This window comes from Electrophorus electricus, chromosome 14 (assembly GCF_041902795.1).
Source record: "Electrophorus electricus isolate QZ-2024a chromosome 14, ASM4190279v1, whole genome shotgun sequence".
Classification (NCBI taxonomy): Eukaryota; Metazoa; Chordata; class Actinopteri; order Gymnotiformes; family Gymnotidae; genus Electrophorus; species Electrophorus electricus.
Window position 1 is genome coordinate 19583361 of NC_137510.1, and position 12995 is coordinate 19596355.

Here is a 12995-nt window from a genome sequence, read left to right on the forward strand (position 1 = left end):
TGTAATGTGTGGGCTCAGCCCTGCTTGAGCTCCATTACAGTAGAAGTGTTCTATAGTTTTACTACGACCATGGATAGCAGTGAAAAACATCGGTATAGGCATGTTACAATAGGTTCATTGTTACCTCTGGCATATTTATATCTGCTGCAAACCTGTATGCTGCACTTAGGGCTGCACTTGATGTAACACTATGCACTACACTATAAATTGAACATCTTCTTCTTCTTCTTCTTCTTATTATTATTATTATTATTATTATTATTATTATTATTACACAGGTTCCAATTGTATTGAACTTGTCTGCCTTTCTATTACTTTTATATTATGTGGTGTACTTTCATACTGTATGATTTTCTTCATGATAAGTCATGATCATTTAAGCTCCCTATTCTCTTAAGTTCTTTCTGCAACATTAAGCATGTAGGTACAATAATGCAAGTTCAAAGGTTTGTGTAGTGTACAGTCCATTGTGGTGGCAATAGATCCTCCATTGTGAGTGATGTAATCCAGGTACATTTCCCCAGTTCACCTGGCCTTTCTGTCCACTTCCGTGTTCACCCTCCCACAGCTGTAACACAAAACTCGAGCATGGGGAAGCAGAACAGCAAGCTGCGGCCGGAGGTGATGCAGGACCTGCTGGAGAGCACCGACTTCACCGAGCATGAGATCCAGGAATGGTACAAGGGCTTCCTGCGAGATTGCCCCAGCGGCCACCTCTCCATGGATGAGTTCAAGAAGATCTACGGCAACTTCTTCCCCTATGGAGATGCATCCAAATTTGCAGAGCATGTGTTCCGCACCTTTGACGCCAATGGTGACGGCACGATAGACTTTCGGGAGTTCATAATTGCGCTCAGCGTGACGTCGCGTGGGAAGCTGGAGCAGAAGCTGAAGTGGGCATTCAGCATGTACGACCTGGACGGGAATGGCTACATCAGCAAAGCAGAGATGCTGGAAATCGTACAGGTTGTACATAATCAAAGACATAGTTCAGTAGTGCAGAGTTGTACAGCAAAGTGCAGTACAAATGTTAATTAGCAATAATTCATAGTACCAGTGAAATCACAGATATATTACACAGACATATCTTTGTGCTTTTAATATTAGAATTTTTCTGCCAAATGTAACGATTGCCCGAGTTCCACAGGGTGCGGAACAGGATGCACAGACTCCCTCGATTTGGTGAAACATTTAATGACATCGAATGTATAAGACAATGGTGGCACTCAAACTTAACATTAACAGTGAACATAAACACACTTAACGCTATTGATAAAGATGGTAACATTAACATAGGCTAGACAAACAATAACAATGGCTACACAAACATGGATACTAACATTTACTCAGACACTAACAAACAATGACCATTACTGAGGCACGCACTGACGAGGGTTTAAATAGACTGACAAACACTAAATCTTAAACCCTGTGTGTGCCATCACGGGAGTGTGGCTATAACATTATAATATACTGTGTGACACACAAATACACTACTTGGGTCAAACACCGACAACTTCAACGATACGACATGAGACTTATATACATTCTTATATACATACTTATATACATGCATGACAATTACACACAACAGGGATCAGGTGAACGACACAAGAGGGCGTGGCAATACACACACGTTTTGAGGGGGGAGGGGCCGTACCGTGACGGGCATATTATTAGGTTTGTACTGAAGCCTTGCTCAATTTAAAACCAAATCTTTTCTAAAACCCCCTTTTGAGCTTTAAAAACCTGCAGTTGTGACTAGTAATAGCCCTGGTCTAATTGTAAGAATGTTAGGACATTCCACAACTGGAGAGAGAGATCAGCCTCTCAAACAAAAAAGGCTTTTTTTCAGGCCACAGTCCTTCACAGACCTGCTTGTGCCCGTTGGTGGACTTTGGCCTGGTTGCGCTTCTCTTGATTCTTCTACAAGTGCTGAAGTAATTTTAGCTTAAAGTAGCTGCCTAGATTTTGAGACACTTTCCAAGACAAAAGGGGCCTGCCTTGGGATCTACACATACTGCAATCTACTCATATGAACAGAGATGTAATGGGATGGAAATTAATTATATGAGTCTGTGCTTATCTGTTTTAGTTGTGTAGCTTTTGATATTTAGGAGTTGAATGCCTAGATGAGTAGAAGTGAATGGTTCCACCATCAAGGGCTGAATGAGTTTCAAAGAAATGATGATTGCAGTATAATTAGAATGATTACTATGATTGAGATTATTGGTTGCAGTTAATGATAATTAGAGCATTTCAATCACTCCAAGCGTAGATTTCTGAGCCTAATACATACATTAACAGCACACGCACAGAGAGAGAGAGAGAAACTCTTCATTTGATAGTGCATTAATTTGATGATTAATTCCGAGTGTAACTAAATATTTAGTTGCGATGCAGCTGGCATTTCACTAAATGAAATACATTAATCGTGACCTTTAATTATTCACCAAGACCAAATTTACAAATGTGATTGATGGAATAGTGATTGTTACTGACCTGCATTAGGTATGGTGTAGCCTAGGTATGTGTAGGAGCACAACAGTGCTTATTCTCACCACAGGGGTGCCAAAGTGTGGCTGGAGATCTACCACACTGCACATTTTCCAACAGATGTTAGCCACCAGAGTTGGGCACCACTGCCTTGCAGCATCTCAAACTTTAATTTGGCAATCTGCAGACACTAATGGAGCTGGTTAAGTGCTATGGTGATTGACTTTCTGATAGTTGCTTAGACAATTGTCAAAATCAGGGTATAGTAGTAAAGGCCCTTGTTTAAAACCCTGTTTTGGTGTGTGTTCCCTTGGTATGGGAGTAAGATGCATACACAAAAATTCAGAGGAGATGCTTTTGCTAAACAGAAAATATGGCTCTAGTCATAGTCTCTCTGCAGGGATATCCCTCAGATATCCCAGTGGCTGTGTGTGTGAGTTTGCGCGCATTAAGTTGAAGATGTGAAGGTGTGAGCATTCAAGTTCAACTTCAAGTTTGGTTTATTCGTCATATACATAGTCATACACAGTATAACTCGCAGTGAAATGGTGGAGAGTGCTCTGTCCAAACTGAGGAAAAGAAAATGGGTGCATAGAGAAATATAGATATTCTCTATATGTGAAATATATATATATGCAAAGATAAATATATATATTCTATGTATGTACAACATATATTAACAATGTATGTACAATATATGTATATTATGATTATATACACAATGTACAATGTATATGGTTGTGTATATATGTACACAATCTACAGAATGTACAGATCCATTTCGTATAATAACATCTACAGTTGTTGTGTAACAAGGTAATTGAATATAAATATATATATATACACAGATATACAGTTATGTTACATGGTGGTAGTGGTCCCCACAGTTTATCAGTTTCCCTGATTCAGGGCCCGAATGGCCTGTGGGAAGAAGCTCCTCTTCAGCCTCTCTGTCTTGGTCTTCAGGTAGCGAAAGCGCCTCCCTGACCTCAACAGAAAGAAGAGTCTATTGTTGGGATGGGTGGGGTCCTTCACAATCCTCCTGGCCTTGGTCTGGCACCGCTTGTAGTAGATGGTCTGCAGGTCAGGAAGTTCCATGTGAGTGATGCGCTCTGCTGAACGCATTACCCTTTGGAGTGCTTGTCTGTCCTGCTTGGTGCTATTCCCAAACCAGACTGTGATGTTCCCCGTGAGGATGCTCTCGATAGTGCAGGTGTAGAAGTTCCGCAGTACCTTGGAGGGCAGTCTGAAGTCTCTTAGGCGTCTGAGGTGGTAAAGACGCTGACGAGCCTTCTTTGCCAGGGAGTTGGTATGGCGGGACCAGGACAGGTCCTGCGAGATGTGAACACCAAGGTACCTGAAACTATCTACTCTCTCCACCGTGGTTCCACTGATCCTCACAGGTTGGTAGTGCTGCTCCTGCTTCTTGCTGCAATCCACGATCAGCTCCTTTGTGTTACTGACGTTTAGGAGGAGATTATTTTCCTGGCACCAGTTTTCCAGGTGTTTAATCTCCTCCAGGTAGGCCCTCTCGTCGTTGTCCGAGATCAGACCCATGACAACAGTGTCGTCAGCAAATTTGACAATGATGGTGGAGCTGGAAGTGGCTGTAGGTGTACAGTGAGTAGAGCAGGGGGCTTAGGACACAACCCTGAGGAGCTCCAGTGCTGAGGGTGAGGGTGGATGAGGCGCAGTTGCCCACCCGTACTGATTGTGGTCTGTCTGTTAGGAAGTTGGAGATCCAGTCGCACAGGGATGTATGCAGTCCTAGATCCCCCAACTTAGTAGTGAGTAGGGAGGGGATGATAGTCTTAAATGCTGAACTGTAGTTGACAAATAGCATTTTAACATAATTTCCCCTCCCTTCGTCCAGGTGAGTCAGTGTAGTGTGGAGCAGATGTGCAGTTGCATCGTCAGTGGAGCGGTTGTGGTGGTATGCAAACTGCAGTGGGTCCATGGAGGCTGGCAGTGAAGATGTGATGAAGTCTCTGACTAGCTTTTCAAAGCACTTCATCACGACTGATGTGAGGGCGACAGGGCGGTAGTCATTGAGGTCGGAGGGTCGAGGTTTCTTCGGGACGGGGACGATGGTGAATCGCTTGAAGCTGGACGGGACGATACCGAGCGTCAGGGAGAGATTGAAGATGTCGGTGAATACCGGGGGTAGCTGATCTGCGCAGGCTTTGAGGACCCTCCCGCAGATACCGTCTGGTCCCATCGCCTTCCTGGTATTCACCCTTTTAAACACTCTCCTCACGTCACTCTCCGTGATGATGAGAGGGCGCTGTTCTATGGTGGGCCCCGCGCATGTGCCATTGGTTGCGCCGATAGTGCCATTAGCACTAGCGCTGCTAGCATTAGTGCTGTTAGCACTAGCGTCGTTAGCATTGGCGCTGTTAGCATTAGCGCTGCTAGATGTAGCCTCGAAGCGAGCGAAAAATGTATTCAGCTCGTTCGCCAGAGACTCATCCGCACTCATCACTCCGGAGGGTGAGCTCCTGTAGTCCGTGATCGTCCGTCCGATCATCCCAGTTCTCAGTCATCCATGTTTTCTCTTACTCTTTCTGGCCATGCCACAGCTCAGCTGGCTCAGTCTGGGTTATGACTGCACTCCTGTCTCCTTAGTCACACCTTTACTGCTGTTTTAGCCCTTCTGAGCAAGGTTTCCAAGAGGCAAGGTTTTGCTCATCCAACAGTATGCTTCCTGCCTTACTTTAGTTATATACTTATACTTACTTTAGTCATTACGGTGATATCAACCCGTTTTCTGGTTTAATGCATCACTGGGGGATAGGAATATTGCAGTGAGGTTGGTGGAAATGGAAAAGGGGAATGTGTTTTACATATAAGTATATTGTTTTCTTTTAGCAAATTAGTAATTCCAGAGATTATGAAGTGAGATTTACAGTTTGATTGATTGTCAGACTACACTAATTTCCACAACTTACTTCTTTATAGGTCTTGCACTGAAAGTAAAATGCATAGCCACAGCATGTTGCTTACATATTGCTTAAATGTAACATTAGCAGGAGTGTGTTTATATCAGTATGTTGCTTGCATGAATTACATAAACACTAATACATTTTTAAAAAGTAAAAATATAAAAGAAACTTGATGGATTAAGATTAGATTTTTCTCAACAATTTTGTAGTCCTACTTTGTTTAGCTGGACCAAATTTATTTGTGTAACCAATGCCTATTAACAACACGAAGTAACCCATTGCAAAAAAAATGTGCTCAATTTTTGTGGGCTTACACCTTTATCCTTGCTTAACAGCAGGTGCATGTTGAACATGTTACAACAAAGCCTCATTGCTAGGTTGATCAAGGTGACTGTAATTGCTAGGGTTATCAAAATGGCCTAAATTACTAGGTTTATCAAGACAATGATGCAATAACACTTGGTCTAAAAACAGCTGAAGCATTCTAATTTATGGAACTCTATGCAATTAATCATCATCATTCCAGTGAATCCCGATCAAAATAAATACAAAGATATTTTTAGTATAAACCTCATATGTCTGCCTGAAAGTCTATTTATTATGTTTATTTCCTCTATGGTTGATTGACAAACAAATTAATTATCTTGATGTATGTTTGCTCCCTAACAGGCTATTTATAAAATGGTGTCTTCAGTAATGAAGATGCCAGAGGATGAGTCTACACCAGAGAAAAGAACAGAGAAGATCTTTAGGCAGATGGACACCAACCGAGATGGTAATAACCCTCTCGTTAATAACTAGGCTGTTCTGGCGAGTGTTTGTTCAGCACAGAGTGTTTTTAGCCTCTACTTTAGATGTACATTTTGCCATTAGTGTTGCACTGCAGCAGATTTGTGGTGTTTACTTTCTTAAATAAGTTCTTTCATTAAGTAAGGATGTGTGGGGGGGGTGCGGGTGCGCGCAAGAGTGTGTGTGTGTGTGTGTGTGTGTGTGTGTGGGTGGGTGGGTGCTTTCAGCTTTTATAAATATGGAAAATAAAAAGCCTTAAAATGGATGTGTAGGCCAAGGGCCTATTAAATTATGCAGCTCTGAAAGGGAGAATAGAGGGACAAAGCTAGAGATGAAAAGCCTAGAGCAAGAGAGGAGGGACTGATTCCATGGTCAGTGACCTGTTTTGCCTTTTCTGCACTCATGACCAGAATCACACAAGAAAGACGAAGACATACTGTCAGTACATTTCTATGTCTGTACATGAGCAAATGAGCAAGCTAGTATATATTGATTGTATAAATGATCTGCTGTCTCATGTATTAACAGCATACATTTAGCAGGATATATCCATTGCATCTCCATTTCACTGGGAGGAAAAAATGAAACTTACTGACATCTGCTGACCATTACAGCACACTGCAGCTTTTTAATGTTCTGATCCTTTTGAGACCTTATTAACTTAAGACATGATTCTGCTCATCATTCTAGTTTCTCTTAATGACACCAGTAACATATGAGGATGTAATTTTAACCATTTTGACTGTTCTTCTTGTTCAGGTAAGTTGTCCCTGGAGGAGTTCATTAAGGGGGCAAAGAGTGACCCGTCCATCGTGCGCCTGCTGCAGTGTGATCCGAGCAGTGCAGGGCAGTTCTGAGACCTGCCAATTTCTCCTCTTTCATTTTATTTATTTATGAGTTTTTATTTCTGTTTCGCATACACAGTAACCCCCTCCACTCCAATAAAGGGAGATGATGGAGGGCCAATTCATAAGAGTCTGTGTCCCAGCAGACTGAGTTTGAGCTGATATACATCTTTCCTCTCAAAACACTCACATACATGCACATACATACATACATACATACATACATACATACATACATACACTCCTCTGACACAAACACAATCAAGCATACAAACTATCTGTCTAATACATATGTGCACACATTTGTTGGCTTTGTTATCTCTGTGGAGACAGCCCTCTGATCTGAATTGAGCTTCAGTAAGAGGGTGGTGTGATTGTAATGAGAGCACTTCTCTATGTTCAGAAGTACAGCCTAAATGTCTGATATGAGTACATAATGTGCATCATATCATAGTTTAGATATGAGAGGCTTTTCTTTAGGTCTGGAGATATTTTGCCAAAAGGTTGAAAAGGAAAATTAACATGCATTATAATGTTTTGCATGAGAAATGAAGCGATCTGACACAAAGGGATTGTAAAACCTACTTATGCTCCTCACTATATTTGGATGGTTCGATTTGTGTGACATGGCCATAAGTTCTCCCACTTCAAATTTGGACAAAACAACTGTTATAGTGTCCTCACCAAATGTTTTTCAGCATGAATATGATTCTGTTTCACCACTAACACCATGTGGCTAGATATAAATATAGACTGATTGTGTGAGTTTTTAGGTCAGCTTATATTTCTACAGTACCTCTAGAGCATCTTCCGATACCAGACTATCCCTTGAACAGGGGAGCACAAACATTCTAAGACACAACGACAAGTCTGATAAGTCACAATGCATTGATGTAAAGATGTGAAACATGAAATAATAGGATGTGGGGACTGGGCTTTTTTCCATCTTCTTAATTTCATTCTAGGTGGCTTGTGATGCTGTATGGTTGGCCCCTAGGAATTTGTTTTGGTTTTTGGCTTTGTTTAGTTATATAGAGTAAGTTAACTTAGTTATTTAGAGTAAGTTAACTCAATAATGGCTGCTCCACTATCTGCTTATTTCATCATTAGCATATCAGTGTTATTGATCCTGACAACCAATAAGTCACCACTCGAATTGTGCATTATGTACGACATTACACTTTTTAGAGCAATCTAGACAGATGTATAAGCAAGTGTTGGACACACAAAATCTCCCAAAAGTTATATTCTCTGAAGGAAATTAAATGAAGAATTGTGGGACTTTTCTGTGGTTTGCACAAGCCTTTTTTTTTTTTTTTTTCAAATAACAAAACACCAGATATGCATGCAAAACTGCTATCAAAATGCTATTTTAAGATGCAACATCTGCTTATTTTTGATGTTTTTAGTGGAGCATGTAAAAAACCTTTTAACTATGGAAGAGAAACTATTTGTGTTTATATGTATGCATGCAAGTGTGTGTGTGGCGCTGTAGTGTGTTCTGGTACAGTTTGCTCAGGCTAGTGTCAGTGGTCTGTTCAGTCACAGAAGAAATGTGAAAGGCCAAAAGTCAATATTTACACTTGAGAGCTGAGGTTTGATTGGTGTGAAGGATGTATATTTTATATCCAGCATGTACTTTGTCAAGTTACTGACCTGCCACACACATGCATGCACATGCAGTTAAATGTTTCTAAGGATGACTGTTTTTTACATTGCCATACAGCTTTTTTATATAGCAGTGTGGCTCCTCAAAAGGCTAAAACCTCATCTAGATTTAGTCACATTAGTGACTCACAGCTTCTTGATAATGGAAATGCATCTAGAACAACTGGTCAGTGCTGAAAGTGATACTCCCTCTACCATGTGACTGATCTTCGTTATGTTTTTACAAAAAACATCTGAGACGGGATTGAATATATGTAATATACATATTCAGATCTGGTTAGAAAGATGTCTACAAAACCTGTCTAATCTGTTAAAATGAGAAAGTATTGTCATGAGCTGGTCAGGAACTTTATTCATGTACCTGATGATTTCTTTGAACTATAAAACTGGTTTCTTATCAGTGACATTTGTTCTCCATTAAGCAAATAAGCACAAAATTCTGTCTTAACTAAACAGTAATCCAAACTGAGTTTTAAAAAATGAACCAAAACAAAAATCCACAAAGACTTTTAGGCCAATTAAAAGCTTACGAGTGTCTATACTTGTAATTAAAGGCCCTTTATTTCATTCTCTGTACTTGAATACTCAAAAGTGCACTTGATGGCATTGACCACCTGTTAGACCCATTTGCTGTACTCCGGTACAAAGAGTCAGTTTTTCCAATAATAATGTTATTTTATTCCCAAGTTCAGTCAGTTTCTTCATTGCTTCCTGATCTGCTTTCTGGAGCATGCTAAGGCCCATGGAGCTCGAGAACCCTTTTGGAGCTGCTGCTGTTGTGTTCCAGTATGTTTTGAATGCAACTGCAAATTGTCAAATGCCTCAGTGCAGTGAATTCAGTTAATGCGATACTGTTAATTGGACAAGCCTGAATGTTTTATCTTACTTTCTTTCTTCCTTTCTAATAAACTGCTGTTTTGTAAATTTGAAGAAATAGAAGTTGAAATAAATCACAACTACTGCATTGATTATTCCATGTTGTATGCCTATAGATTATTTTTTATTTCTATTTTTAAGCATCAGACATTTCTGTATCACATAATTATATAATGTGGTCAGGTGCCAAATATACAAAAACAGTATTGTATAAATTTATACTGTACAATTGTTATTTGTTGAACAAAAGGTTTGTAATTGTTGCATTTTTGTAGATTTTGTATGGTAACCTGTATTTTGTGATGTCAATTTGAGGTATGGAATCTTGGTTATCTTAAGAAGCGAAGATTAAATTTGGGGAAAAATAGTTATTTTTCTCTGTGTAATGTTTGTTGTGTAGCATGCCACCAAGTTGTAGTGTGGGTAGGGTATTGTGAATTGCAAGTCATACCAGTGTGTTCCACAAGATGTCAGCAGATCAAATATTACAAATAAATGGAATTACAAAAGAGTCATTCTAGAAAGTGTGAAATTACATTGTGAATATCACGGATGTGACAATAATTTATTAGGAATATGTAAAGCTACAAGTAACTCAACAAAATTATCATTGAAAAGATGATAAATATATTGTTTCAGATTTCTCTTTGGTGGTCTATGCAGACACATTTGTGGTCTGAAATGTTCTAGCAGGGTCACAGATTTTAGTCACAGCAATTTCAAATCTTGAGATTATTCTTGAGGTCAGTCTTACTCTGAGGATTTATTGTTGTAAAATTGGTGGATCTCTTAGTCCATCAATTTAAAAAGCAAGAGTACTGTTATGTGTATGAAAAAATGTGTAAGCCTATTTATAATACTCTATAATATGACTCCACCAATGTAGAAAGCAACATTCTAGTGGACAGAGAGAATCACATGAATATAAATGGGAGACATGTTCATATACAGATTAATGTTACATCCAACACACCCAATTTGGGTATTTCAGGTCTTCATAATATTAGAGATAGGTGTGTAAGATTATACCTAGAACATAATTCCATTTCACTTAATTACATCACTAAACCGGTAGTCTTACCAAGAGTGAAGGGAAGAATGTGGAAGATGATGCCAACCTAACAAATACTGTTTCTCTTCATGGTTATGTCATAACAATATTGTGGCATACTAAATATAGTGACTTTTCACTCAAACTCAAAGTTTCACTTACCATGATCTATCTATCTATCTATCTATCTATCTATCTATCTATCTATCTATCTATCTATCTATCTATCTATCTATCTATCTATCTATATATATATATATATATATATATATATCACAATAATATCACAGGTCTAGTTTATTTGTTGATGCATCAATAGAGTTGTCTGTAAGCACCAGAGAAAAAAATATCTCTTAAATTACCCACTTGTAGAGTGTGTGAGTTCAAAGTAATAAACAAGCTAGGCTAGTTGTGTGTAAAATAATATCATGTGATGCCAAAGAAGGTATAAACAGCCTTGCTTTTTCAGAGTAACAGAAACATGCATTTAAAACAAACATTGTTTCTACATAGCTAATAGGCAACCCAGGCATCTGTTTAAAAAAGTTTATATGCCCAGAGGTAATAGCTCACACAAACAACCATACATACATGTTACATGTGATGTCATGGTGCAGCCATTACAGCATCACATCTTTTAAGTCTTTCTGAGAGTTTGAGCTTTCAACTGACAAGTAAAGCAAGTAGAAAACAGGTGGAGTGTGTGACTATGTTTGTATGTACACTCTCACGTTTGCCCTACACAGCAGCCGTTACCTGTCCAACAGGTAGAAGCAGAAGCAAGTTTCCCTCTGCAGTACCTGCAATGCCACACCTCTTTTTAACTGTCCCATGAAGAATAATAACTAGACAAGGAAGAACTGATGTTAGCAGTTGGCAGGAGAAGAGCCTGGACTCAAAAGCTCTTAACAAGTGCTTTTAGTTCCAGTGACCTGGAATTTCACACAGCGTTTCAATGCAGTCTGTCCCAGCTTGTCCACTGCATGAAGAAAATTGCTTATATATGACACATGCTTCCTGTAACCCACAATAAGAGCTCTGATTTTGGATCGGTGATGCAATAATCTGATCATTCTGCCTCTGGGAAAGAACACCTTCAGGCAGAACAACCTTCTACTGAAAAAACAGACAGACAGACAGACAGACAGACAGACAGACAGACAGACAGACAGACAGACAGACAGACAGATAGATAGATAGATAGATAGATAGATAGATAGATAGATAGATAGATAGATAGATATGATGGTTTGTATCACTCGAGTTTTCAACTCTGTCCTGTAATATGGGACCTGTTTATAAGTTATTATAACTTCTTAGTATATACTTAACCAGACACCTAGAATATTGAATTTCTGTCTCAGAAAACAAACAGCTGCAAAGACCATGGTTCATGCAGAAATTGCATGAGTTCCTAACCTAATAATGCACAGTGCGCTTAATACACCATGCAAACATATGATTGAAAACACATTATTTTATGTCAATAACATTTCAGTGTGATAAACCAATGCTTTTGTTTGTTGTATTCTTGTTCATGACTTGGAACTTTTCCCTAAATGTTTCTGTATAGTCTGCAGTACACCAGCCATTCCCTCAACTATTGATCATGGGTTTGATTTCATTACACTAGTTAAAAGTCTTGTTGACATCTAACAAACTAAATTCTTCTGACAGTCAAAGGTGCACAGCAGATGGTTTGAACTTTTACCAAACACAGTTGCAGTATCTGCAGTATCAAAACTGGCACTGATCTCTCACCAGTTTTGAATTTTAAAAACTAGGTACAGGAATACAGTGCTAGATCAGTTAAACTGATCTGAGAATACAGTGCTAGATCTGTTAAAACATTCAGTTACACTGTGCTCAAGCAAAAAGACAATACATTTCAAGAAATCTAAAATAATACTATTCAACCGGTGCTCTAGCAAATAAATGCTGGTTTGGAAATCAAACATATATTTATACAATCAAAGACTCTATAATCAAAGTTCTAAATAAAATATCTGAATGGGCTGAGAAGAAAATGTGATAACCATGGACTTGCATTTAGTTCCTTTTCTGGGCCCTTTTCCATGATAGTCAATTATTCAGTTGAGTCATGGCTCAGAAATAACATATGGCTGGAAAAGTAAAACTCCTTGTTTTACCTTGCAGGCATATCTAATCCACTCGCATCCATAAGGGTTAACCAAACTAATCAAAACGAGAAAATGATGCTTAAATAATTACATACAATGAACCAGCCACAGAGAATCTTTTGCCTTGTTTTCTCAGTTTAGTGCCTAAAACGGATCAACCACAATTATATCACTTGTCGAACTGTAA

The 12995-nt window shown here is 39.1% G+C and overlaps 1 protein-coding gene across 3 annotated transcripts in view; it reads left to right on the forward strand.

Annotated features, from left to right (window-relative positions):
• Positions 1-9983, forward strand: part of ncalda (neurocalcin delta a) — a 47078-nt gene extending 37095 nt beyond the window's left edge. For all 3 annotated transcript variants that reach the window (XM_027029188.3, XM_081696267.1, XM_027029189.3), the window contains 3 exons: positions 569-966; positions 6108-6213; positions 6987-9983. In XM_027029188.3, coding sequence (XP_026884989.1) covers positions 589-966; positions 6108-6213; positions 6987-7084 — 582 coding nt within the window. In that variant the 5' untranslated portion in view covers positions 569-588 and the 3' untranslated portion in view covers positions 7085-9983. The remainder of the gene's footprint in view (positions 1-568; positions 967-6107; positions 6214-6986) is intronic.
• Positions 9984-12995: the final 3012 nt, after the last annotated feature.